At 45.7% G+C, this 24,660-nt stretch overlaps 1 protein-coding gene across 1 annotated transcript; it reads left to right on the forward strand.

Moving 5' to 3' along the window:
• The first annotated feature begins 1,577 nt into the window (after positions 1 to 1,577).
• Positions 1,578 to 22,937, forward strand: EBP (EBP cholestenol delta-isomerase). Its single transcript, XM_029610846.1, has 5 exons — positions 1,578 to 1,693; positions 19,564 to 19,953; positions 20,157 to 20,193; positions 21,091 to 21,221; positions 22,118 to 22,937. Exons 2-5 carry the CDS (start codon positions 19,635 to 19,637, stop codon positions 22,345 to 22,347), a joined length of 717 nt encoding a protein of 238 aa, XP_029466706.1. The 5' UTR covers positions 1,578 to 1,693; positions 19,564 to 19,634; the 3' UTR covers positions 22,348 to 22,937.
• The last annotated feature ends 1,723 nt before the right edge of the window (positions 22,938 to 24,660 follow it).

Here is a 24,660-nt window from a genome sequence, read left to right on the forward strand (position 1 = left end):
AAGGCCCTGAGATTTGAGTTGATTTTCCGGTGGTGCCATGGCTTGTGCACGTAATACGCTCCGGTGTGCATAGAAGTTGTGCGCGTAGGTTTGGTGTGCGCTCAGGGAGATGTGCACGCTCTTGTGCGCACAGGTCGAAGTTATGTGCCCTGCACAGTAAGCCCGGCACAGGAGCAGCACTCAAGGATGCTCAAGACAGACGTCTGGAATCTATCCTCAAAACAGTCCTTTGACGTCTCCGCTATGCCTTTACAGATCGCAACCTACTGTGCCGTGGTGACACGCGCCTGCTTAGCACAGACCAGGAACAACTCTCCTGGGGAGGCCCTGGAACCAGCTGTATCATTCCTCGCGGATGCCACTTCTGATCTGGCACGCACAGCAGCTAGAGGAGTGTCATCCGCTGTGGCTATGCACGTCGCTTGTGCGCCCGGTACTTGGGTGCGTGACATTGTGCGCACAAGAGGCCGGATTTTATAAAATTGCGCGAGCGCGTACTTTTGTTCGCGCACCAGGCGCGCTGGATTTTATAAGATACACACGTAGCTGCGCGTATCTTATAAAATCCGGGGTCGGCGCGCGCAAGGGGGTGCACATTTGTGCAACCTGCGTGCGCCGAGCCCAGCGTGCGCTGCCTGTTCCCTCCGAGGAGTACACTATATCCATTGGTCCTGAGTCCATCTGCTACACGCTAGGAAAAAATAAATGATCCAAAAAAATATTGTAATCAGAATTTAGGTCCATAAACAACTACTATAGAGACTGCAAGAAACATTTCGGTATAATAAAAAGTCCTGCAAGGTCTGAAAATAAAGTGATGGAAGATATAATACCCGTAATACCTCAATTAAATAAAATATAAACACCAGAAGAACTACAAAACACACATCTTATTAAGCAGTCAGAGATCGCAAACAGGGTTGAGAAAATCTGCAGTTTTATATTTTTAATTAACTTGTTTTAAAGGTTTATCTTTGGAGTTTTGTTTTTTTTTTTAACTTCTTTAAATGCAAGAGCCTGGAAGGACATGCTTTATTTGTTCAAGATCTCGCAAAGGTCCTATAAGAGCCGTCATGTTTACCATGGTGACAAAACTACAACGACCCGGCCCAGGAGAAGGTGCGCGGAAGGGTGAATTGTTTCCAGGCCCATCTTTCATTCTTTAACCAAATCGCGTCACGTAGGAGCCCTCTACGTCACGCTAACCGGTAGCGGCGTTGTCGGATGAGGAACCAACGGCCTATCCGCTCTCATGGGACGAGGGTCTCGCGATGGGTGGGAAAGAGCGCTCCAAAGCAAACGATTGGCTAGAAGTCCCCAGAAAGGCTCAAAATGAAAGGGCGAGGGTTAAAAACAAAAAAAAAGACATAGCATCAATGATTTTAGCCAATCGGAAACGAGAAAGTACAGAACGGGGCGCAGTTTTTGCCTTTGTATGCTTTTGATGTGCGAGATGAAGACCTGGGATTGGTCGGTGGGTGTTTCCCTGAAGGAACGGCTGCGGATTGGTCAATGGGCGTGTCGGGGCGGAGCCTGGTGTAGCTGTCGGCCGCCAGGGTTCTTTTCATATTATTTTACAGCAGAGGGGCAGGAAGGAGGTGGTATCATAGGACCTAACTATTCTAATGCTATTTTATTAATCTTCCTAGTTACTAAAGGTTTTTTTTTTTATCCGCAAACTGCTCAGTGTCAGGTAAGGGCATTTATGGCTTGAATGTGAAATTATATGCATAGCACATCGTCTGTTCTTGTGTTAGGTGTCCGTACTCTGATGTCAAGGCAGCGGTTTGCTAGAGATCCTTACCACGCTTATATGGTGTACTGGAAAAAGAAAAGCGTAAATGATCCATTTGAAATGGCTTTCCCAGAGGTGTAGGGATCAGTGTTCATTCACTTGGAGTAGGAGCACATATAAGTGCAACAAATAGGAATTGGTGGACCTAAAAAAATGTTCAGGAAGACTGTGTTTGCCACCAGTTAGCACAATTAAAAGTAGATAAAGCAATAGAATAGACTGGATGCATCCGAGGGTATTAAGAGAACTCGGAGATATTCTAGCAGCTCTCCTGGCTGACCTTTTCAAAGCTTCTTTAGTCAGGAGTGATTAACGGAGTTGAGAAAGGTAGCTATTTCCTCTTCACAAAAGTGGAAGTAAGGAAAAGTCTGAAAACTACAAGCCAGTTAGACTGAGCACGGTGGTGAATAGGTTAATGAAATCACTGCTAAAACAAAGGATAGTGCATTTTATGGAATCCAGCAGATTACAGGATCTGAGGCAGCAGTATGGTGGGTCGTGTCAGATGAATCTAATCAATTTTTTGGACTGGGTGATCAGAAAGTTAGATCAAGGGTGATATTTATATGTAGTGTAATTGGATTTCAGTAAGGCCTTCATATTTTCACATAGGCACTGTATAAATAAACTAAGTGCCCTTGGTATGGGTCCTAAAATGACTGACAGGTGGCATGTGCAGGGATGGGTCCTTGGTCCAGTTGTATTCAACATTTTAATTAGCGATATTGCAGCAGGGCTATCAAGTAAGGTTTGCCTTTTTGCAGATCATGCCAAAATTTGTAATGGGGTAAAAACACTGGGCAATGTGGAAAACTGTAGGAGGGATCTAGTGAAGCTTGAGGAATGGGGCAGCTAATATTTAATGTTTAAAATTGCAAGGTCATGCATTTGGGTGCGAGTTAGGGAGTGAAGTTCTGTGCGTAAAACAAGAGTGGTATCTGGGGATGATCATATTTGATGATCCTAAGGTTGACAGGTAGATGAGGTGACAGCAAAAGCCAGAAGCTTGCTTGGGTGCGTAGGGAGAGGAATGGTTAGCAGTGAAAAGGTGATATTGTGTCTAAGACTTCATTTGCAGTTCTGGAGACCACACCTTCAAAAGGACTTAAACAGGTTGGTGTCTGTCCAGAGAGCAGCTATTAAAATGGTCAACAATTTTCATCATAAAGCATATGGTGACAGACTTAATGATCTAAATACTGTGTGTATACCCTTGAGGAAAGGCAGGAAAGGGGAGATGTAATACAGTTAATTACCTCCAAGGATTAAAAACACAGGAAGCATTCCATTTCAGTAGAAAGGAGGCTGTAGACTGAGGGGGGTCACGGGATAAGGAGGTAGACTCGGGTGTAATCTAAAAAATATATTGTTATAGAAAGGGTGGTAGATGCATGGCACAGGAATGTGATACATAAATAAAAGAATAGTAATAAAGCTGGGCAGGAGACATGGATGGCTCATGTGGTCTTTATCTTCCCTTATGTTCTGTGTTTAAGAGACAGGATGAAATGTTTTGTTAATACAGGGGGCAGTTTTCAAGTAGGCCATGAACTTCATACTTTGCACTAGCTGTTTTATATGGGTGGCTGAGAGAGGTAAATAGAGCACATGGACTTGTGAAAATGTGCTATCTCTTTTCCTCCCCTGACCTAATCGTGCCTTGGGGAATGCCTTCTTGCAGACTGGCTGTGGAAGACGTTGTAAGACCGTAAATAATGGCAGATAAAGACCAGAATGGCCCAACCAGTTTTCCCCCTTTGGGTAGATGCGCATACAAATCCCCACATGGAACCAGGCTTCCACTCCCCCCTTCCTCTATATGTCTTTTAGGGTTGTAACTGCCACTCTGTACGGGTTACCCTAGTGCTTCATTACAAATCTCTTGCCACTAGGGATCCTCAGTATTTATCCAATGCTTTTTTTGAAGTAAATTATTGTTTTTGTCTCCACTACATCCTCTGCGAGGATATTGATGTTGTTCCTGAGTCTACCCTCTTGGAGCTTCATGTTATGACCCCTAGTTTTACAGCTTTCTTTCCACTGAAAAAAGTTTACTACCTGTACAGCAATACCTTCCAGATATTTAAATGCCTGTATCATATCTCTCCCTTATCACATAACTTAAAAAAATTAATTTAAAATAACTTTTTATTTGACTTTCCTGGTACTCTCTATCATATATCGGTGCCAAAATTCCAAACAAATTATTCTTAGGCCTTTAAAATGTTGATCAGAATAATATCAGCTGTCCTCCTTTAAAAAAAAAAAAAAAAAAAAAGATTCATTTCTTTCTGAACTCGTATATCCTGTTGAATGCTGATGCACAGGGATGTGTTGCTGTCCCTCGGAGCTGCCTCTCTTGAATGCCTAACACCCCTGGGGACTTCGATGACGTTCTCACAAACTAAATTTTATTTTTTATTTATTTATTTAAAATTTTTATATACCGACATTCATCAATGATATCACATCGGTTCACAGTGTAACGCAAACAGACGCCTGGGATAGCGCTTTACATCGAACAAGTATAACATTTTAACAAGTGAGTAATTGAGGGGGAGGGAGATATAAAGGGGAGTATAGCATTAAATGTTATAAACAATACTGGACTTCATCATCATACAGGAAATGCCGTTCTAGCTGGGAGGTATAAAACAGGTTGCAGATATATCCGTTCCATACAGTGCAGCATTGCAGTGTTCACAGAGCAGTGTGATGGGACTATGTGGGTGTGAAATTACAGATGGGGCCATTTAAGTACAATGATATACATTAACAGTTTGTTGCGACCGTTGCTGCCCGACGTCTCCACTCCGCCCACCTTACCTCTTTAGCGACTCCCTCTTTGGTTGATGGAAGTTTGGCTGCCGCGGCGTCATCTTGCCGTTCTCCGGCGTCCCCGGACCGGCTAGACGCTGCCTTCCGCCATGTTTTCCTGAGCCTAAGGGCTTGTGCACGGCCCCAACTCAAGTACCAGCTGTGGCGCGAACCTCAGGGGCGTCCCCCTGAGATGATGTCATCATCACCAGATATTTAAGGTCTCTTGTTTTGCTAGCTAATCAAGTTAGCAAAGGGTTTCCGACCTAGCTGCCTCCAGGTATCGCTGCGGATGGGATTCGCTCTCCGCTTACCTTGCTACTCTGCCTCCTCTGACTTTACCAGGGGTACCTGCTCCTCGGGGGCCTCGCGCTCTCTCTTGCTTTTCAGGTCGCAGTCTGGAACCAGTACTCTCTCCTCGAGGGCCCATGTTCCCGGTCCTGCTACTGAATATAACTTCTGCCAGGAAGTCACCGCTGCCTACAACAGTGGGTTACCATCTATCTCTCAGAGCTTTCCCTGGAACCAGGTACTCGCTCCTCGAGGGCCTACTTCATTCCAGCTCCTGGGCTGTTCCAAGAGACTATTGTGTGAGTGTTACCATCAAGGTTCTGTTCCTGAACTCTGCATACTCTGCCTACTCACTATCTCAGTTTCTCTACAGCTCAGCCATCCTGGGATCGCTGTTCCAGTGCCTGAGGGACTACAGCCCAGCTGGGCTCTTCCAGCTCACTACTGACACCTCTGGTGGTTCTTTAAAACAGTTTAATAAAAGAACTAGTGTCTGTCTATCTCCCAACTCTGAGCCTGACTGGTGATCCCTCTCGGGATCTTCCCCCGTGGGCGTGGTCATCTGCCACCGGCCCAAGGATCCACCCACAATTATCACAAATAATAACACAGCTCCAGCTAGTTAGAGCAGATTATCTGTACAGGGCTAATTTAAGTTTCCTAGCATGTGGATAGATGGATTCAGGACCAGTGGGTTATGCCCTTCTACCAGCAGATGGAGGCGGAGGAAACTGTCACATGGTATATACCGCTGCAGTGACCTCAGCCTGCCAGTATTCTCCGTCTCCAGTTGATGATGGTCGTGCATCTCCCTACTAGGGATTGCTTCAGATTTTAGAAGGAGAATTTTAAAAAGAAAAAGCCTCGCTCTCCTGTGGTGATACCAAATGGTCCCTCCCCCCCTTGAGAATTCCTGAGGAGAATTCCTGAGGTGATTTTTGTGGTCCCTTAGATGAGTGCATTGGTCTGGCAGCTGGTTTTTCAGCCAGCATGGACTTAGCTGTTTGAACAGCTGAAAAGCAGCGGGTGCAGGAAGCTGAAAGCGGCAGTGACAGCATATGCCCTCTCCCCCGCAGCTGGAGACTATCCCTGTACTCAGCTGGGAAGGGCTGAGCTCAGGTAAGTTAAAAAAAAAAAAAAAAAAAAAGTCAGAGACAGAGAAGAGGGTCTGTGTAGGACTTCCTCCGGTCTCCGTGCTTGGTGCGCCGTTCCGCTGTTCGTTCCCACTCCTGTGGGGGTTAAAGGAACTGGGCAGCCTGGTGGGTTGAGCAGCCCAGGTGGCCTAGGCCCCGTTAGGCTTTTTCCTGTGCGCTGAGTGGGATGCCACAGCGGCGTTTTCACGTGCTTTTCTGCGCATTCGACTGCCCTCTACAGGACCGTATGTGTGCACAAGTTCGACTGGTTGTGTGTCTGAATTGTGCGCCCGGTTTCTTTTGGGCACGCTGCCTGCATGCACATGCTAACACATATCGGTTGTGCGCCCAGGTTTGGTGTGATGACAGTACGCTTAGTTTTGCGGCTCGCACATCTTCAGTCGTCTGTTAAGTGTACTGACGAACTAATGGTGCCAGTGACCAAGAAACCTAAGTGCCTTTCTCTCTGTGTTGTGCTGCCTGTCATATTCAAGCATCTCAGCCTGGAGTGCCCTCTAACATGGATCAGCACTGCTTATAGTCTCAGGTACAATTATCGTCCTCTGATTTTACTAAGCCTGGTTCTTCCCAGCCTGGTGATGGCCTGGTTAAGGACTTGTCCGGAGGAACGTCTGACCTTGGAACTCCCTTGGCTGGTTCCTCAGCAGGTATGGCAGCTCAGTGGGCCCCGCACAAGTGCCTTCTGGTTTTGGCATGGATCCTTCTGCCTATTCTTGAGTAGAATTTTTTCAAGGATTGCAGACCTTTCTTCAGGTGCAGTCCTCAGCCCCGTCCAATCCTGTCAGGTCAGATCCTCAGACAATGGCCTTTCCCTCTCTCAGTACGATGTTTAAGCGCTGAAGCACACCTCGGTTAGCTGTGGGTGTTTCCGACAGGAATCCGGATGGCACTGATGATGAGGCAGATCCTGATTCTCTGGAGGATGGGGAAATTCCTCCAGGACTGGAATTGTATAGGACTATGTTGCAGTTCTTTCATTGAGATGAACTGCTGGCCCTGATTTCCCAGACTTTGAAGATGCTGGGCATGCCTGGTGCAGATTCCATGTCTGAGCCAAAGAAAAATCCCATTTTGGTTTCTTTGCATAAAGCCTCTTGTTTTTTCCCTGTTACGGAAGCCATTCAAGAGTTGATTGATTTTAATGGGTCGCCCCAGAGGCAAATTTCAAAGGGGTTTGGATCTTGGAAGGCCTGTACCCCCTGGATCCAGTGGTGAGAGAGAGTCTGCATTATCCGAAAGTGGATGGGCTTGTCTGAGCCATCGCTAGGCAGACAACTATCCCCACGGAGGGAGGAGCAGCCTTGAAGGATATGCATGATCGAAGGATTGAGACCATCCTTAAGCAAGCATTTGAAGCAGTGGCAATGATATTACAGATTAGCTTCCTGGTGTTCCCTGGTGGCTCGCTCTTGTCTGCTTCTTTTTCAGGAGGCTGATGATTCTGGAGTGATTTCCAGAGCAGTTATGGAACCCACTGCCACCTTTTTAGCAGATGTGGGCTGCAATTTTGTCCATACCTCGGCTAGAGAAGTGGCTTCAGTAATAGGGCCAGGCATCAGTTATGGCTGTGAAATTGGTCAGCCGATGTGACCTCCAAAGCTAATCTTATAAAATTGCTTTTTAAAGGCTCGCTCTTGTTTGGGAGCGAGTTGGAGAAACTGGCCAGTAGGTGGGGCAAATCCCCGATTTCTTGGTTGCTGGAGATTAGGAAGCAGTTGCAGCACCCCTCTGGTAAGAGAGGTCATCTCAGGGGTTCCAAGTGGTTTTGTCCCTGTAGAGGGATGACCTTTCAGAGGACTCGTCCTTTTGGCAGGTCTCGGTCCTTTCATCGCAGACAGACCAAGCGAGGCGTGGCCTCGGGTAGCAGATCCTCTCAAGCATCACAATGAAGGTTTGCCGACCCACCCTCACAAACAAGAGATAGGAGGACGCCTCTCTCTCTTTTAGCAGAGGTGTGTCATGATCACATTGGATCAGTACATCCTGGAGGTGGTACGAGAAGCATATGTGCTGGAGTTTTGCAGTGTTCCTCGGGACATGTTCATGGTGTCTCCTTGCCACCCCCTGTAGAAGAAGCAGGCAGTGGAATCTATGCCGACAAGGCTCCTCAGACTGAGGAGCCTGTGGTTCCAGTACCTACATCTCAAGAAAGTATGGGGCGATATTCCATTTGTTTCGTTGTGCCCAAGAAGGAGTCAGCCATCATTTGCGGGCAACTCATTTTTGCATGGAAACCTTGTGCTCAGTGATAATGGCCGTGCAGTCGGGGGAATTTCTGACTTTCTTGGATCTGTCCAAGGCCTACCTTCATATTCCCATCTGATTGGATCACCAATGTTTTCTGCGTTTCACGGTGTTGGGGTTTCATTATCAGTTTTGGACACTGGCTTTTGGTCTGTCCAACACTCCCAGAACATTTTCCAAGGTTATGATGGTGGTGGTGGCAGCAGCAGAGTTGAGAGAGGATGGAATCCTAGTACACCTGTATTTGGATGACTGGCTGATTCGAGCCAAGTCTCTGGAAGAGAGCCGCCTGGTGGCCCGCAAGGTGATCTCCCTGTTGCGGGAGCTCAGTTGGATAGTGAACCTAACCAAGAGTAGTCTTTAGTCATCTCAGTCGTTGGAGTGTCTGGGTATTCGGTTCGATATGAGGCAGGGCAAAATTTTCCTGTCAGTAATTTGTATTCAGAAGTTGATGTCGCTAGTGTGTCTCATGGTGAACATTATAAGCCCGCCAGTGTGGTCCTATCTACAGGTACTCGGTTTGATGGTGGCAACCCTGGAAGTAGTGCCGTGGGCAAGAATGCATATGTGTCCTCTTCAGCACGCCCTGCTGTCTCGTTGGAACCCGCAGTCTCAGAACTATTCGATTCGGCTCCTCTTGCTGATGGAAATCTGCTTTCACCTCCAGTAGTGGTTGCAAGCGGCTCATCTGAGAAAGGGAGTTTCCATGACATCACCGGACTAGTTGGTATTCATGACAGATGTGAGTATGTCAGGAGCTAACGGCACAAGGATGCTGGAATATAGAAGAATCTCTCTGGAGCATCAACCGCCTGGAAGCCCGGGCGATCCGGTTGGCTTGCTTGTAGTTCAGTGGCAGATTGCAGGGTTGAGCGGTCCGTGTAATGTCAGACAACACAATGACTGTGGCTTACATCAATCAGCAGGGAGGAACCAAGAGCCAGCAAGTGTCACAGGAAATAAACTAACTTATGGAATGGGCGAAAGGGCATCTCCAGGAGATCTTGGTCTCTGATATTGCAGGAAAAGACAAAGTAAGAGCAAACTTTCTCAGCAGGGAGAGTCTGAACCCAGGAGAATGGGTATTGTTGGACGAGGCATTTCAGCTGATAGTGGATTGCTGGGGCCTTCTGTTCCTAGATCTGCTGGTGACTTCTCTCAATGTGAAGGTTCCTCAATTCTTCAGTCACAGGAAAGATCCGAGGTCCTTCGGTATTGATGTCCTTGTGCAGGTCTGGCCAGAGGACAAGTTTCTGTATGCCTTTCCTCTGAGGCTCATGTTTGTTTATTTATTTATTTGGGTATAATAGTTTGGAGGATCGAAGACAATGGAGGATGGTGCTTTTGATCGCACTGGATTGGCCCAGGAGATGGTATGCAGGTTTGTGAAGGCCCCCCTTCATCTTCCACTGCACAAGAATCTGTTGCACCAGGGGCCTATCCTTCATGAAGATCCAATTCTGTTTTGTCTTAGGGTATGGCCCTTGAGAGGGCTCGCTTGTTGAAGCATGGATATTCTTTTGCGGTGATTGCCAACTTGCCTCGAGCTTGAAAGTTCTCCACTTCCTTAGCCTATGTGCGGGTTTGGCGAGTGTTTGAGGCTTGGGTGTGAGGCTTGAGGTGTTCTTCCTCATTCAGTTAAGATCCAGCTCATTTTGTAATTTTTGCAGGATGGGTTAAATAAAGGGTTGGCCCTTTAATTCCTTGAAGGTACATGTTGCGGCTCTTGCCTGTTTCATGGGCCAGGTGAATGGTGAATCATTATTGTCTCATCCTGCTGTATCTCCGTCTCGAATGGAGTATAACATCTTCGTCCCTCCTTGCGATTACCAGTTCCTTTGTGGAATATTAAACTGGTGTTTGAATTCTTGGTGGACCCTACATTTTGAACGCTGCTGGTGGTGATATGTTCTGCGCGTCAAATTTACGAGCTGCAGGCCTTGTCTTGCTGGGAGCTGTTTCTTCGGATGACTCCAGAAACTATACAGCTGCATACTGTTCCTTCATTCTTGCTTAAAGTGGTCTCAGATTTTTACTTGAATCAGACCATTTCCTTTGCCATCCCTGGATAAGGAAAGAGATGCAGAAGAAGATCACCCGTTGCATCCCTTGGATGTCAAGAGACATGTCATGAGGTATCTGGAGGTTTTTAAACCTTTCCGAAAACCGGATCAACTGTTTCTTTTACGGTAGAGGAAGACATGGCAAACCAGCTTTGGGGGCTACAATAGCTCACTGGATTAAGGAGTTGATCATGACTGTCTTTGTGGATGCTGGAAAGCCATTGCCCACTCATTTTAGGGCTCATTCCACTAGGGCTCAGACACTGTCATGGGTGGAGGTTAGATTGTTGTCTCCTATCGACATTTCCCAGCTGCAATGTGGTCTTCCTTACACACCTTTTCCAGGTATTATTGTCTGGATATGCAGGCCTAGGTGGACATTTTTATTTATTTATTTATAGATTTTTATATACCGCAGTACGTAAAGATATACATCACCGCGGTTTACATATAACAATAACTTAGCAACCGGCTTTACAATTGACATTATTAATAATATTAATTAGAAATAATTACAAAAAACAGTATAGACGGAAAGACAGGCTGTACAGACCGTGAACTATCCATTATAGTTTAACCTACAAAATTGAAATTGAGTTAACTAAAAATATTTATGAACCAACGCTAAATTATAGAGCATATAATACAATAATAGAGCTGAGAGGGTATACAATTTCTAAATTGAACAGGGAAAATTCTATTATATACAATCAGTTAAAATGTCATAATAGTGAGTTGAGCGGGCAATTGGGAGGGGAAGAAAATATGGGGGGATAGTGGAAAGGAGGGACCAGGAGAAGGGGGTTGAAGAATGAATGTCTACATTCATTCTTCAACCCTTTGTATGAGCTGTATTGACTGGACCAGCCCTATTCGGGAGTAGCTTGGGTACATCCCACTTGTCCTGACTCCATCTATCCACATGCTAGGAAATGAGAAATTACTACTTACCTGATCATTTCCTTTGCCTTAAGGTGGATAGATGGATTCAGTTTCCCACCCTTGGCTGCCGAATGTGTGATGGTCCTGATGTGTAGTTATGTGTTCCTGGGGATTACTGATTAGTGTTAATGTGCTTAAAGTCTGAGCTCAGTGTTTCATGTTGGCTGCATATTGAAACAGTTATATGTTTTTAAATCAAGTTTTTTGCTAGTCTGTCCACAGTTGACTTTTGAAGAGAATACTGGCAGGCTGTTGTCACTGCAGGGGTATTTATACTGTGACATCAGCTTGCTCCGTCTCCATCTGCTGGTAGAGGTCCATAACCCACTGGTCCTGAATCCATCTATCCACCTTAAGGAAAAGGAAATTATCAGGAAAGTAGTAATTTCTCATTCCATGACTGTCCCCAGTTCTCTTGCTAAGCAGATTTGCTATAGAACAAAGGGAAAATGCTATCTGTACCGCGGACACAAGAATTCTTCCACAGTTACCCACGTAAAAATAGGCCTCAGGCCTGTGCAGGCTTTATTGTGTAATTGCCCATCTATAAATAAATAAAAAAAAGCTCTCTCTTTGGCCTGTACTTTTCACACAGTATAGTTACTTACTCAACATTAAACAGTTTGTTACATCACCTGTAGTTGGGACAGTTCTTAATGCTGTTATTAGTTTTTTGGTTTTTTTTAATTATCAGGCTAACTGTAGTTCCTTGATTGAATCCCGTGGAGGAAGGCTCAGGAATACATTTTTTAAACTGGAAGAGAGTTGCATACTTAGAATGTGAGCATATATTATTATTATTATTTTTTTTTTCCATATATACGCTTTCTAAATTTAACAAACCATTGGTCACTGACCTTTAAGATTTTAGCCTCCACTGATTTATACAAGTCTCCTCCCGATGAAGCCTATGCATGGCGAACAAGGCACCTTTGTCGAGGAGAGTTTTGCGCGCATGTGTGGGCGGCGCGCGTGGGGGGGGGGGGAGGGGTAAATTTTTTGCAAATGACACACGGCGACGCAATTGGCCCTTCTCCAGTTCCTTCCCAGCCCGCTCCAATTAAGGAGCGGACTGGGAAGGGAATTCCCTACCTCCCTACCTCCCCACCCCCTAAACCCGTCCCAGCGACTTACTTTTTTTTTTGTTTTACTACTTAGCTGCTCCCCTGGAGCAGAAGTAGTTTGTGCTTGCTGGCCGACTGCCGGCGCACGCTTCCCCGGGACAGCGGCTAATGGCTACTATCCCGGCCGGCTTCTGTCCCGCCCCGCCCCTTTCTCAGGGCCCAGCACTTGTGCACGTATCGCCACTTACGCTTGTGGCTGGGTGGTTTTGAAAATGTGCACAGGGCCCGGCCACACGCATAAGGGGCGACTTTTACGTGCCTGGCCGATTTTAAAATTCAGTTGTATGCGTGAGGAGTGATTTTATACAAGATCTCTGATATATCATCTAACCGTCTGCATTTAAAGTAGCAAGGAGATTGGGGTGTGTCCAGATGGAAATAATTTTAAAGAGCCAAGAGTGGAGGTGCACGGACCTTTTATTCATGTGCTAGCAGTGGATTGGACTGTTGATTCAAGATACTTATTTGATTTTCACACAGATCAGGTTTGGTGAATATCTCGCGGATAGTTTGCAGATGTCAGCTAGTAATTCATATCTTCCCTCTTAAACTTTGCTTTTCCATTCAGCTCAATCACATGAACTGGCTCAAGTTGCTCAGTCTGCCTGAAGGTGGCGCTGCATGACAGGTGGCTGTCTCTGTCTCTCTCTCACATCTGCTGTACCTGTCAAATAGGTTTTGCCCTTTATTTTTCAGATCACCGAGGAACAACTCCCATCTGATTGGTGGGTGTGCTTTATCAGAAATGCTACAATTTTTTTTTTCTTTTACCTTGAAGTGTAACTTGATGGACAAGTAAATGAGTAGTCATTTTTGTTCTGGCCGGCCCCATCCGTGTATTGCTAAACTTATTTATTTATTTATTTAACACTTTTTTTTATACCGACCTTCATAGTAATAACCATATCGGATCGGTTTACATAAAACAAGGGTATAACTGAAGCAATAAATAAAAGTAATTAACAAGAGAAGTGAATAAGGCAAAGTTACATTTAACAAGGACTAAAAAACTTGGGAAGCTTAAAAGCTGGAAGAAAGGTAAAGGCAGAAGGTAATTAAAAAAACATAATACAAAAAGGAATTTGGGTTAGAGCATAAGATGCTTTAACCAGTGAGTGCCAGAGTCCTTCGTTTGAATGGTTGGAGGACCTCAATCTTCTATGTCCAAGTGAGGGAAAAGAAGACTAAGGATTGTTTGGAGGATCATCGAAGGCTTGGTGGAATAGCCACGTCTTAAGTTTTTTCCTGAACGTAATGAGACAGGGTTCTAATCGGAGGCTTGAAGGGATGTTGTTCCAAATAGACGGACCTGCTATTGAAAAAGCTTGGTCTTTGGTCGAGGAAAGGCGTGAGGCTTTAGTTGGGGGGTAATTCAGAGTACCTTTATGATTATCTCTAATTGGTCTGTTGGAGGAGTGAAGTTTGAAGGGTATTTCAAGGTTGAGTTGGAGTTGATGGATGGATTTATGTATTAGGGTGATTGATTTGTAAAGGATTCTAAAATTTACTGGTAGCCAATGTAGGTTTCTGAGGATGGGTGAGATGTGATTTTCGCGGCTGGTGTTGGTCAGTAATCTCGCTGCAGCATTTTGTATCATCTGAAGCGGTTTAGTGGTCGATTTGGGTAGGCCAAGGAGAAGGGCACTGCAATAGTCAATCTTGGCAAATAGCAACGCTTGGAGGACTGTCCTGAAATCTTGGAAAAATAGAAGTGGCTTGAGTCGTTTCAGAACCTGGAGTTCTTAGAATTTGTTGTCCCTTCATTCAAATTTAGTTGTATGTTTCACACATACAAAACAGTCAGTATTGACATTTATTACATGACCCAGTTTTGCTGGGTCCAAATCTTTCCCTTCCAAAGAATTTTCTTAATTTTGTCAGATATTCTTCAAATCCAATAAATTATTTCAAAACTTAAGCCTTAATACTTTTCATGGAGAGCAGTTTGATTTACGACTAGTTATTTTCAAATTTTCAGAAACCAGCTGAATACCGTGTACAAAAAATAACCAGCCTTACTTGCTAAAGAAAGCCCCACGGGAAATAGTAAAAGGCTGGCAAGTTAGATACATCCTTCACTAAAAGGATATCCTGAAACATAGCCTCCGGTTTCCTGCAGCAGCTCAAGGTTAGATTCTGTGGCAAAAGTTTAGGCAGCATATTAAATAATGCAAATGTATATTTTACTTTATACAGATAATATTTTCCCATTGATAGCAGGGCTGAATTAGCCATGCTGTCTGGGACGATCTCCAGTGGTCCTTGAGGCGGAGCTTCTCCTAGAAATCACAGAGCAGTGCTATGTGCGGCTGCACGTGTCTTACCACACGATTGAGCGACATCTTCTCAGTCTTTTTCTTCCGTGCTGCCTTCCGCATGCGGAGCATTTTTCTCCTCTTCTCCCCTGAGTTTCGTGTGAAAAGAAGAACACCATCAGCACTTTTCAGTGCAACCATGGCTCCCAAACCACCTGGCTTTAAGTACTGCCAGTGCGGAAAAGTTATGTCCATCACCAATGGACATAACTACTGTTATGTCTGCCTGGGGCCCGAGCACGACCAGTCTACTTGCTGAGACTGCAGTCGTATGTTGCCCCAGGCTCAGAGGCAGCTTGCCCAAAAAATTGTGTGCTTTAGAGAAGGAGGCAATGGCTCCTATGCCCCGAAGTCGGAGTGCCACTCTTCTCAAGCCTTCCCGGGCCCGAAGCTGGACCACCCAGAAAAGTGACGGAAGGCTTCTTCCCTGGGGCGCCAGAGTAAGAAAACAGCAAAGAGCCAGATGGTGCACACCCACCCCAGTGCGCCCCCTCCTCCAGGACCTGCAAGGGAACGGGATGTCAGGAGATGCGTTGGTGGTCCGGGCCTAGGAGCAACGCCCGGCCGATGCCAACAGTCAAGAGACACGAAACCGGTGCAGCCGTCAAAGTGCGCCGACCATGATGCTCCTCATCAGAAGGAACATCGACACAGGTGTTGAAGCGCAGCCAGCCGATGCTTGCGTCGTGGAATGATGACAGACATATGATGCATTGAACTGCCTCCCAGAAGCCACACGCACCGATGCAGAGCTGGGTTGTCAACCTTCGATGGATTTGACGCAAGCAGCGCACGCATTGGCTCCAAAGCAGTGGAGTGCAGAAGCAGCAGGATAGGCCTCTTGGAGAAGCACACAACCGCACAGAGCACAACTCTGCCTCAAGGGCCACCAGAGAACGTCCCAGACAGCAAGGCTAATTCATCCTGCTATCTATGGAAAACACTGTTTACAGTAAGCAAACTTGCTTTTTTTCTGACGTTTCTTGTGTGTCCAGTTAATTTATATGGGTTTTCTTTTATTTTGGTGAGAAAAGGAATCGGTGATTGGTGCTGGGGAAGATAGAATAGAGAGATACTGGAGGGGATCTCAAAGGAGGGAGATGGGGGAGGGTAAATGAGATGGAGGGGAACAGAAGAGGAATCGGGGTGCAGAGGCAAGAAGATTACAAGGGTAGGGAAAGAGGATCAGAAAGGAGAAAGATACATTCTTCCTTCCAACGCTGATTCCTTCTCACTCATTCAACCCACACCTAATCATCTGCCCCCTCATCTTGATTCCCCTTGTCTTCTCCTGCCCCCGATCCCGGCTTGGTTGTAGGAAAAGGGCAGTGATGGGGGTGGCACCTCAGCTCACTTCCTCCTCCTCCTCCTCCTCTTCTGCTGCCAGGCACCAGAGTTGCCCACTACAGCAGCCAGGCCTGGATGTAGGGTACAGGCAACTGCCCAGGCCATCAAATTTTGAAGATGCCAAAGAGAAGCCTGTGCTTTAGGGCTCTGCACTGGTGCCAGTTCAAAAAAGGCATCACCGTAGCACTTTAACCCGCCACTGCTTTCCAATCTGCAGGAATGAACCCCCTGTTATCTGAGTTCCCAGGAAAGACCCCCTGTCCTCATCCTCCGCTCTTGCCTATGAATGCCAAAATCTTCAATCCATTCCTGACTACAGAGTCCCATTTGGTTCAAAGTTTGATACCAGCCCTGAACAGCAGAGATGGAGAACGTGGCCCCCAGGCACCTCGCTGCCACGGTCCTCCTCCAGCCGAGCTGAGATCAGTGAGATGAGACAGATGCATGGGCTGCTGCTGCTGCTTATGTTTCCACTTGGACCCCAGTTCAGCAGGAAATGGAGAACTCCAAGGCAAGGGCTAGATTTTGCGGCTCTTACCATGAATACAGAATCACAGGATAGCAAGAGCCCTGATCATCATACTTGGGAACTTTTTGATTTCCAGTTATCTTGAGACTGGCGTGGATTAGTGGTGGAGGGGGGACAGTGTGCACAAACTTTCTTCCCCTTCTCTCTCTCGCTCACATGCACACACTCTTTCTTTTTTTTTTTTTGCATAAACGAGTACTGGGCGGTGCTGCTGCTCACATCAGGAATGCATTTAATAAAATGTGTGCGCATGCGTAACATAATTAGAGCTTTTGCATTTCAGCCTTTACATTTGGTGTTTATTTTTAGACTTTCTGTTTTGTGAACTGTTAAATTGGTGTTTGTAGCAGTTTCATTACCGTATTTATTTTTAGTTAAAACTTAAAATTAAAGCCCAAAATAATGCAGGATTTAATTTAATTTAATTCTCCCCTGCACATTCTGAGGACCTACCGACCTCTGCCATGACATCTCCCTTCTCCTACTGCTGCTGGCCAGTGCCAGCTCCTCTGTCTGTTGCATCTTTTAGGTAGCCCGGTAGTTTAAGCCACTTGGCGGCTGGCTATAGCACCACATTGGAGCCAATGCAGAAAGATGCATTCAGCTGAACGCATCTTCCTACCTGCACTTCAGCATTGATACAGCAAGGGGTTTTGCACACAGAAAATGTGTTCCTAAATGGGAGTGTTGCTTAGCGCCCTCGCATGAAATCCCATGCAAATGAGGGCATTATTTTATTTATTTAAAAATGTTTATATACCGCTTTTACAATTCAAAGAATTAATCAAAACGGTTCACAATAAACATACATAAAATGATATTTAATGAACTAAAAACAATTAATTAAAATTAATTAAGACACACCATAACAACTAAAAGAAGACCTGACAATAAACAAAATACTATCATAAACTAATAAATTAAGCTGTAGTCCCCGATGCAGAGGTGTGCTGGCCAAACATGGTGTTTCTTAGTGCTGGAAACTTAACCCCAGGTCAGAGATGGAGTTAAGTTTCTAGCGCTACTGCACTGGCACTTAAAAAAAAATGAAATCGGACTTCCTGCCACCACTAAGCTGGATAAGTATGGACTTATCTGGATAAGTGATGGCAGCAGCTAATGGGATTATGGGACTGCATCGGCCTGTCAGGGATTCCCCTCTTCCTGAGTTAAAATGTGCGTTTGGCCTGTCCCTGAACGCACATTTTACACTTGAAGTGCTTATTTTAAACTCCTGATGCATTTCCATAACATTAGCTTATTGCATTGGGAAGTCTTAAAAAACATTTTAAACTCAAGCTGAAATGCAGGGCAGTGATTCTTAATGGAGTGGAGGAGTAGCCTAGTGGTTAGAGCAGCAGGCTGCACCCCAGGGAAACCAGGGTTCAGAACCCACTGTCGCTTCTTGTGACTTTGGGCATTGCCTCAGGTACAAAACTAGATTGTAAGCCCTGTGGGGATAGGGAAATATCTATAGTATCTGAATGTAATCTGCTTTGATGTTCACTTTGAAGTGCCAAAAAGGGGAGTAGAGGAGCTACACAGCAGTGTCAGCGAAGCTCCGAAAGGGAGACGAGGAGGGTATTTAACTGTTTGCACTGGGAAAAGTACAAAGCTTGTTTGAATCCCTAAAACAGAAGCCCTAAACATAAGTGTGCTGTGCCCATGCTGGTCTTAGTATTTTATTTATTTTTTTGAGAAACCCAAGTAAAAATGTCATTTTGCTGTCCCTCTGTTGAAAAATCTTCAGCCAAATGTGTAGCAATTGCTCTTTTATTTTTCCCTAGCTTCCATACTGAAATTTTAGTTGTCAAAGTCCAAAAGTGTTCTCTTTGTTAATGTTTAGCTTGTGCTTATAATAATTGCATTCCTCACTCATCTTTATGTTTTTAATCTCTTTCTGGCCTGGGCTAGGTAATGTGTATTTACACAGACATTACCATTGTTGTTTTATGTATACTTTAGCATTTATTATTTTTCTAATTATATTCTAGTTACTTTGTGGCTCCAGTATGTTCTTTTCCCTTTCCCCTCGGTGTCTGTGGAGTGCAAGGGTATGCAGATATTACTCCTGGGGGAATTCTGCGCAAAAAAACTGAAAATTCTGCAACAAAAAATTGGAAATTCTGTGTGCACATTTTCTAAATTCTGCAAAATTCTGCCCATTTAATTGTCAAAATAATACAATATTTTTTGCAAATTATTCCTCATTTCAGTGCAATCCAGTATTTTCATGAGAGGAGGTAAACAGGAACAGAAGCAGAGGTCAAAGGAGGATTCACATCTCCACCTGCTTTGGGCCAAGGGCAGCAACTCACGGCACTGGACAGCTGAGCAGACAATGACAGCCGCCGCTACCTTGGATCAGCAAGCTAGCTCCAAGCCTCACATGCAGCAGCAGGAGTCACATTTAACCAAACATCTCCCGCTGCTGTGGGAGTGGTCTTGCAGGAGCTGATGTTTGTTAAACGCAACCTCTGCGGCGGAAGTCAGAGTCCGCTCAGCTGTCCGCACTGGTCAAAGGCTGCAAACCTCTGGCTCAGAACAAATGGAAATATGAATCCCCTTTGGCCTCTGCTCCTATCCCCATTCTGCTTTCCCCTCATACCTTGAGCCCCTACTAGAAACACTCTCCCCCTCCCCTCTCTTTCTCTCTCTCTCCCCCTCCCCTCCGATGTCATGGATTCTTTGCAGCCTGCAATAAGTTTGATAAGAAGTATCCAAAGGTGCAGTGTACCCACCACACGTATTTTCTTCAAATACATAGTCTATCTAACCATCCATCCAAGAGGGCTGCAGTTAGGAAAGGTAAACTTTTAACAGGACAGGGACCAAAACGCCACTGGGAGCAGGAGTTTGCCAGGCAGAATGAGCATGAAGGTCACTAATGATGTCTGTGGCTTTGCTCTGTATAAGAGATCTGAGCTTCTGTCTGTTTGCAGGAAGAAGAGTCGGAGCTGAGACTGACCTTGAGCGTCTGTGGAAGCCCCCCCTCTCCGGTCCTCCTGTGGCCATGGGCCTGACAGTGGAGTCCCCACCGCATGTGGCCGTGCCCCACCCTTACTGGCCGCAGGATTTGAGGTTGGACAAGTACCTGCCCAACGACAGACCCATGTGGCAGATTCTGGCCTTCCTCTTTTCCATCTCCGGTGCCCTGCTGGTGGGTACCTGGCTGCTGACGGGGCGCAGGGGCCAGTGTGCGCTCAGTACCGGGCGGCGCCTGGCGCTCTGCTGGTTCACCGTGTGTGGCTTTATCCACGGAGTCCTTGAAGGCTACTTCTCGCTGTACTACCCAGACATTCTCACAGACCAGTCCTTCCTCTCACAGCTCTGTAAGGCTGATGCTTTTTTTTGCATTCTGTATTTCCATGTGTGTTGCCGCTCATCCTCAGTTCTGCCACTAACTTTGTGTGTAGCTGACTTTGGACGAGCCAGTTTATCCATGAATTTGCTATAATTTAGCTTTTTTTGGGGGGGGAGGGAAGAGGTCCTTTGAAAATCACAAACAGATTTTTCTCCTCCTGTTTTGTTGCAGGGAAGGAATATGCCAAAGGAGACAGCAGATATGTGATGTAAGTCCTAGCGCCCTGTTGTCCTTGAAAGAAGTTAGAGAGTATAGGAAATGTGGTTAAAAGAGGGAGAGAGCAGTGATCCTAATTCTAGTAGCAATTGGTATTTGCAGTGGCAACAGAACATTGAATTTTGCCCACAGCATCTCTAGGGGTAAATTCCCTTATTAAAGATCAAGATGGAGGGCCGGCCTAAAGGCTCAGGAACAGCGCTGTGCACTGCCATACAGAAGGATCCCGATTCCATTCCCAGGTTGGGTTTTTTGGCACCCTGGCAACACTTACAGCCCCCAGGAGAAAGGGAATCCTGGTCATTGCTCAAGGATGACACCTAGTGGCTGGTTTCAGAGTGCATGGTCCCCAGGGCCCAGGATCGTCCCTCCAGTGACCACACTATGTACGTTGGGAGGGGATAGAAAACAGGGTAAAAAATCCTGGGGTGGTTGTGAATGAAGGCTCAAATCCAGGCCTGTTTCCAGTTGAGCTGGAAGTACAAAGGAGCAGGAGCTGCCAGGTCAAAAACAGAATATCAGGATGGAAAGTGTCTCTCCATACAATTAGTACAGCTTACACCCCAGATAACATGCTGGATCATAAAGGTGGGAGTGTCTCCTTTAACTAGTGTGTTTTTTTTTTCTATAAACTTTTTTTTCCCCTAAAATAAAATTGTTTATGCATTCAGTTTGTCAGTCTGTCTGAGTACACATTATCTTCTGGAACATTATTTGTACAGCAATCAAATTTCCAGGATAAGTAAATCCTATATAAAAGCTAAAAACCAAAATAATGTTTTTCCATAAAACTTATGGATTTAGCCCAAAATTAGAAAAACAAAATTTTGTAGGAAAAAAGCACTTGTACAAATTGCTACTTTTCCTTTTTCTCTCTGATTGTATGCAGTGCTGATAATTTCACTGTTTGCATGGAAACGGTTACAGCCTGGGCCTGGGGTCCCCTCAGCATCTGGACCGTAGTCGCTTTTCTCCGGCAGCAGCCTCACCGTTTTGTCTTGCAGCTAATTGTCTCGCTGGGTAAGTAGCCCATACCCACTCTCTTCCTTTCTGCTTGCTGATTTAACAGAACAAATATTATTTAATATCAAAGAACAAGAGCCCTGGAGCTGGTACAGCATTGGTTTCAGCTCCTGTTTTGCAGTTTCTTCCCTCAGTGACAAAAAATCTCTTTGTAACCCTCTTTGGGATGCAGCTAGTTGCATCTCTATTTTGTAATACCTTAATTTACTGATTACATATCACTTTGTCAGCACTGCAGAGTGGCACTGGATGAGGAAGCTCAGAAGGTGTTTTGTGCTATTATTAGTCTTTGTCCAATGATAAAAGTCCATGTGTTGCAGAGATCCTTTTGAGTGATGCTTGTGTGTGTGTCTCTGCTTTATGACTTCCAACTCGTCAATCCCTCGGTTCACTAATTAAAATACCATTTTTTATACTTTTATTGCAGAGTGGCCATGGAATTCTAAACTCATGGTAAAATGTCTTGCTATCTGATATCCGTAAAAATATGAGATTGCCATTGCTTAATGACATTGGCAATTCTCTGAAGGCATTAACTTGAGAGAGAATGCACTTTGATCTTTATATTCTATTGGTGCTCTACAGTTAACCGAGTATATAAAATCAACAGGTTTTTTTCCAAATCCTTTATTGTTCATGATTAATTACACAAGCATAAAATATGTGCATACAAATGAAATTGGAAGACTAGATGGGTCATTACTATTGTATGTTTCATCACATCATATTTCTTAATGGCATTTTTAGCCAATAGACAGGTGTGAGCCTGGAATCACAGAGCAGGAACACACACACAGACATAACTCAGAGGGATCTTTTGAAACGCAGAGACTTTTATCACAGGATGGTGAAAAGTCTTGGGGGGCTGATAATCTCCCATCCCCTGTCCACAGGCCAGCTGTACGGTGACGTTCTGTACTTCTACACTGAGTACCGTGACGGCTTCAGCCACAGCCAGCCTGGACATCCCATCTACTTCTGGTTCTATTTCATCTTCATGAATATGCTCTGGATCGTCATCCCATCTGCCCTGATCCTGGATGCTTCATACAACCTCGGCCAGGCTCAGACTGTGGCCGACCTGGGAGCCAAGAATCCTCCACGCAAGGCCAAGAGAAGCTGAGCTTTGAGGCACACGGTGGCCAGCAGTAAAACCCACCCTAACTTCTCCACTTCTGGGTTTTAGAGGACAGCAGAATAAGACCAAATCATCCAGTTGGCTGATAGGAGCCAGAGGTGCCAGATGCTTGGGTGCTGGAGCACCCCAAAATATCAGACAGCTGTCTGAGCCGTGCCTCGTATCTCCTCTTCAGTCTCTCCTCTCAGCTGCTGCAGGTCCAGAAGACTGAAGAGTGACATGGGAGAAAGATTAGACAGCCTGTTTGTTGGGGGAGCTCAAGCATGCACAGCACCTATGGAGCTGGTGCCTGTGATGGAAGCAAGCCTGCATGGTTAAGTATTATGATCCAGAAATTGTCCAAATGTCAGCTCTATCATGTTCATTCATCGGTTAATTCTGAAGGGAAGCCAAGAGTTTCAGTTCTTTACAGGACGCAGAGTAAGAAGTTCATAAACAGAAAGTTTCAAGTATATATATACGTTTTCAAAGACTTTGGTATATACATTCCAAGAACTCTCAGCCCTTCTCTACAGTCCCTGCTATTTCAGAGAAAGTTATGTTAACTAAATAAAACTGGATTTCTTTATATATTTTCTAAGCATGCAGTACTGTGTTTCTGGCTTGTGTGAATCCACTCTCAAATCCATTGTGCTGATTACTCTGTGTTGGCACTTACAGGCCCTATCTCTTCTTATGAGAGTAGACCTGCCTTCAGTGTAAGGCATGCTTTGTTAGCTGAGCAATAATAGGGGTACAGAAATCTGTAAGGAAGACACTGTAAATCTCTCAAGAGCAGCCTACATTGACTGCCATAGAATCTTGCATTCTTGGAGGTTGTCAGAGTAAAAGAGGTGTGGACGACCTTGATGTGACGAATTGCTGAGTCAGGAAGCTGGAGTTCTGCCATAGTGTCACTGGGTGCTCCCACAAAGGGGAAACTGGGGGGTAGGCAGGAAGGGCTGGCATGCAGCATCAGGCCTAGACCTGCAACTTCCAGCCAGGAGCAACCAAAGCAGTCCTTGGGGCCTACAAAGGGAACTGCTAGGAGCCATACATTGTTCCTTGCAGTTTGAAGGCTAGAGAGCCAATTGCAAGAACCCAAAGGAGACACATGAAGTCTCCACCCAGAAACCCTGTCTTGCTCTAAACCTTGATACTAAGTGTCTTGTAACCCATGAATCTTTGAACCTAAAAATGAGTGTGGGAATTAAACCTCTTTGAACTACCCCTGTCTTGTCTCTGAAGGAAGGGAACTTGGGTCATGTTGTTTAGATCCTGCAACAATATGGCCAAACAGGTGGATTAAGCAACAGCAAAAGCCAGAAAAAGGCTTGGCTGCATAAAGAGAGGAATGGTCAGCAGAAAAAGGGAGGGGATATTGCCCCGGTGAGACCTTACTTGGAATACTGTGTACAGTGCTGGAGGCTGCACCTTCAAAAGGAAATAAACCAGTTGAAGTCAGTCCACAGTGTGGTTACTAAAATGGTCAGTGGTCTCCATTCTAAAGTATATGGGGACAGACCTGAACATGTAGAGAAGCGATTCTCAACCAGTGTGTTGCAATGCACCAGTATGCCTCCAAGCACCGGCAGGTGTGTCACGGCTTCCCGGTGTCCCACCGCCCTGGTTCTGCTTCCCTCCCTGTCCTCCTTCGCAGCGAGATGCAGATACTCTGCCACTATCACAGCTGCCGTTCCGTCCAGGCAGGAACGGCAGCAGCTTTAGTGGAAGCTGGCAACATCAGCGGCATGGCCCTTTCCTTCTTCCCACCCCTGTGGCCCAGAACAGCAAGTGAAGTAGAGTGGGGCGCACAGGAAGAAGAGAAGACCATGCTGCATAAAGTACCGGCAGCAGCGCGGGCCCAGACCAAAATGACGTGCATCCTGCGATCAGCGATGGGAGAAAGAAAAGAGCCCCCACAGCTGATGGGATTCTTCGTTCTCGGGCCGCAAGGGCTGGAGGAGAAGGCCACTGCAGCTGCCATTTGTGCTGGGGGGGGGGGGGGGGTCGTGAGTGAGAGCAAGCCAGAGGGAGAGAGAGAGCATGTGTGTGTGGTTGAGAGCTTGTATGTAAGAGAGCGTGTTTGTACAAGTGTGACTGACAGTATGTGACTAAGAGAGCATGTGTATGATTGAGAGCATGTGTGTGATTTGAGAGATACACTGGTTAGGGAGATGACTGATTTGTGTCTGAGGGAGCCAGTGACTGGTCAGGGAGCCGACAGGTGAGTGTGTGAGGGAGCCAGTGACTGGTCAGGGAGCCGACAGGTGAGTGTGTGAGGGAGGTAGACTGTCAGGGAGGTGACTGGTGGATGTG

This window comes from Rhinatrema bivittatum, chromosome 1 (genome assembly GCF_901001135.1).
Source record: "Rhinatrema bivittatum chromosome 1, aRhiBiv1.1, whole genome shotgun sequence".
Lineage (NCBI taxonomy): Eukaryota > Metazoa > Chordata > Amphibia > Gymnophiona > Rhinatrematidae > Rhinatrema > Rhinatrema bivittatum.

What these genes read in the sequence shown, in the direction of transcription:
- EBP (XM_029610846.1), top strand. Translation starts at nt 19,635, where the DNA reads ATGGGCCTGACAGTGGAGTCCCCACCGCATGTGGCCGTGCCCCACCCT. An exon ending in GTCCTTCCTCTCACAGCTCT is followed by an intron (nt 19,954 to 20,156) that starts GTAAGGCTGATG and finishes GTTTTGTTGCAG; the next exon opens with GGAAGGAATATGCCAAAGGA. An exon ending in GCAGCTAATTGTCTCGCTGG is followed by an intron (nt 21,222 to 22,117) that starts GTAAGTAGCCCA and finishes CCCTGTCCACAG; the next exon opens with GCCAGCTGTACGGTGACGTT.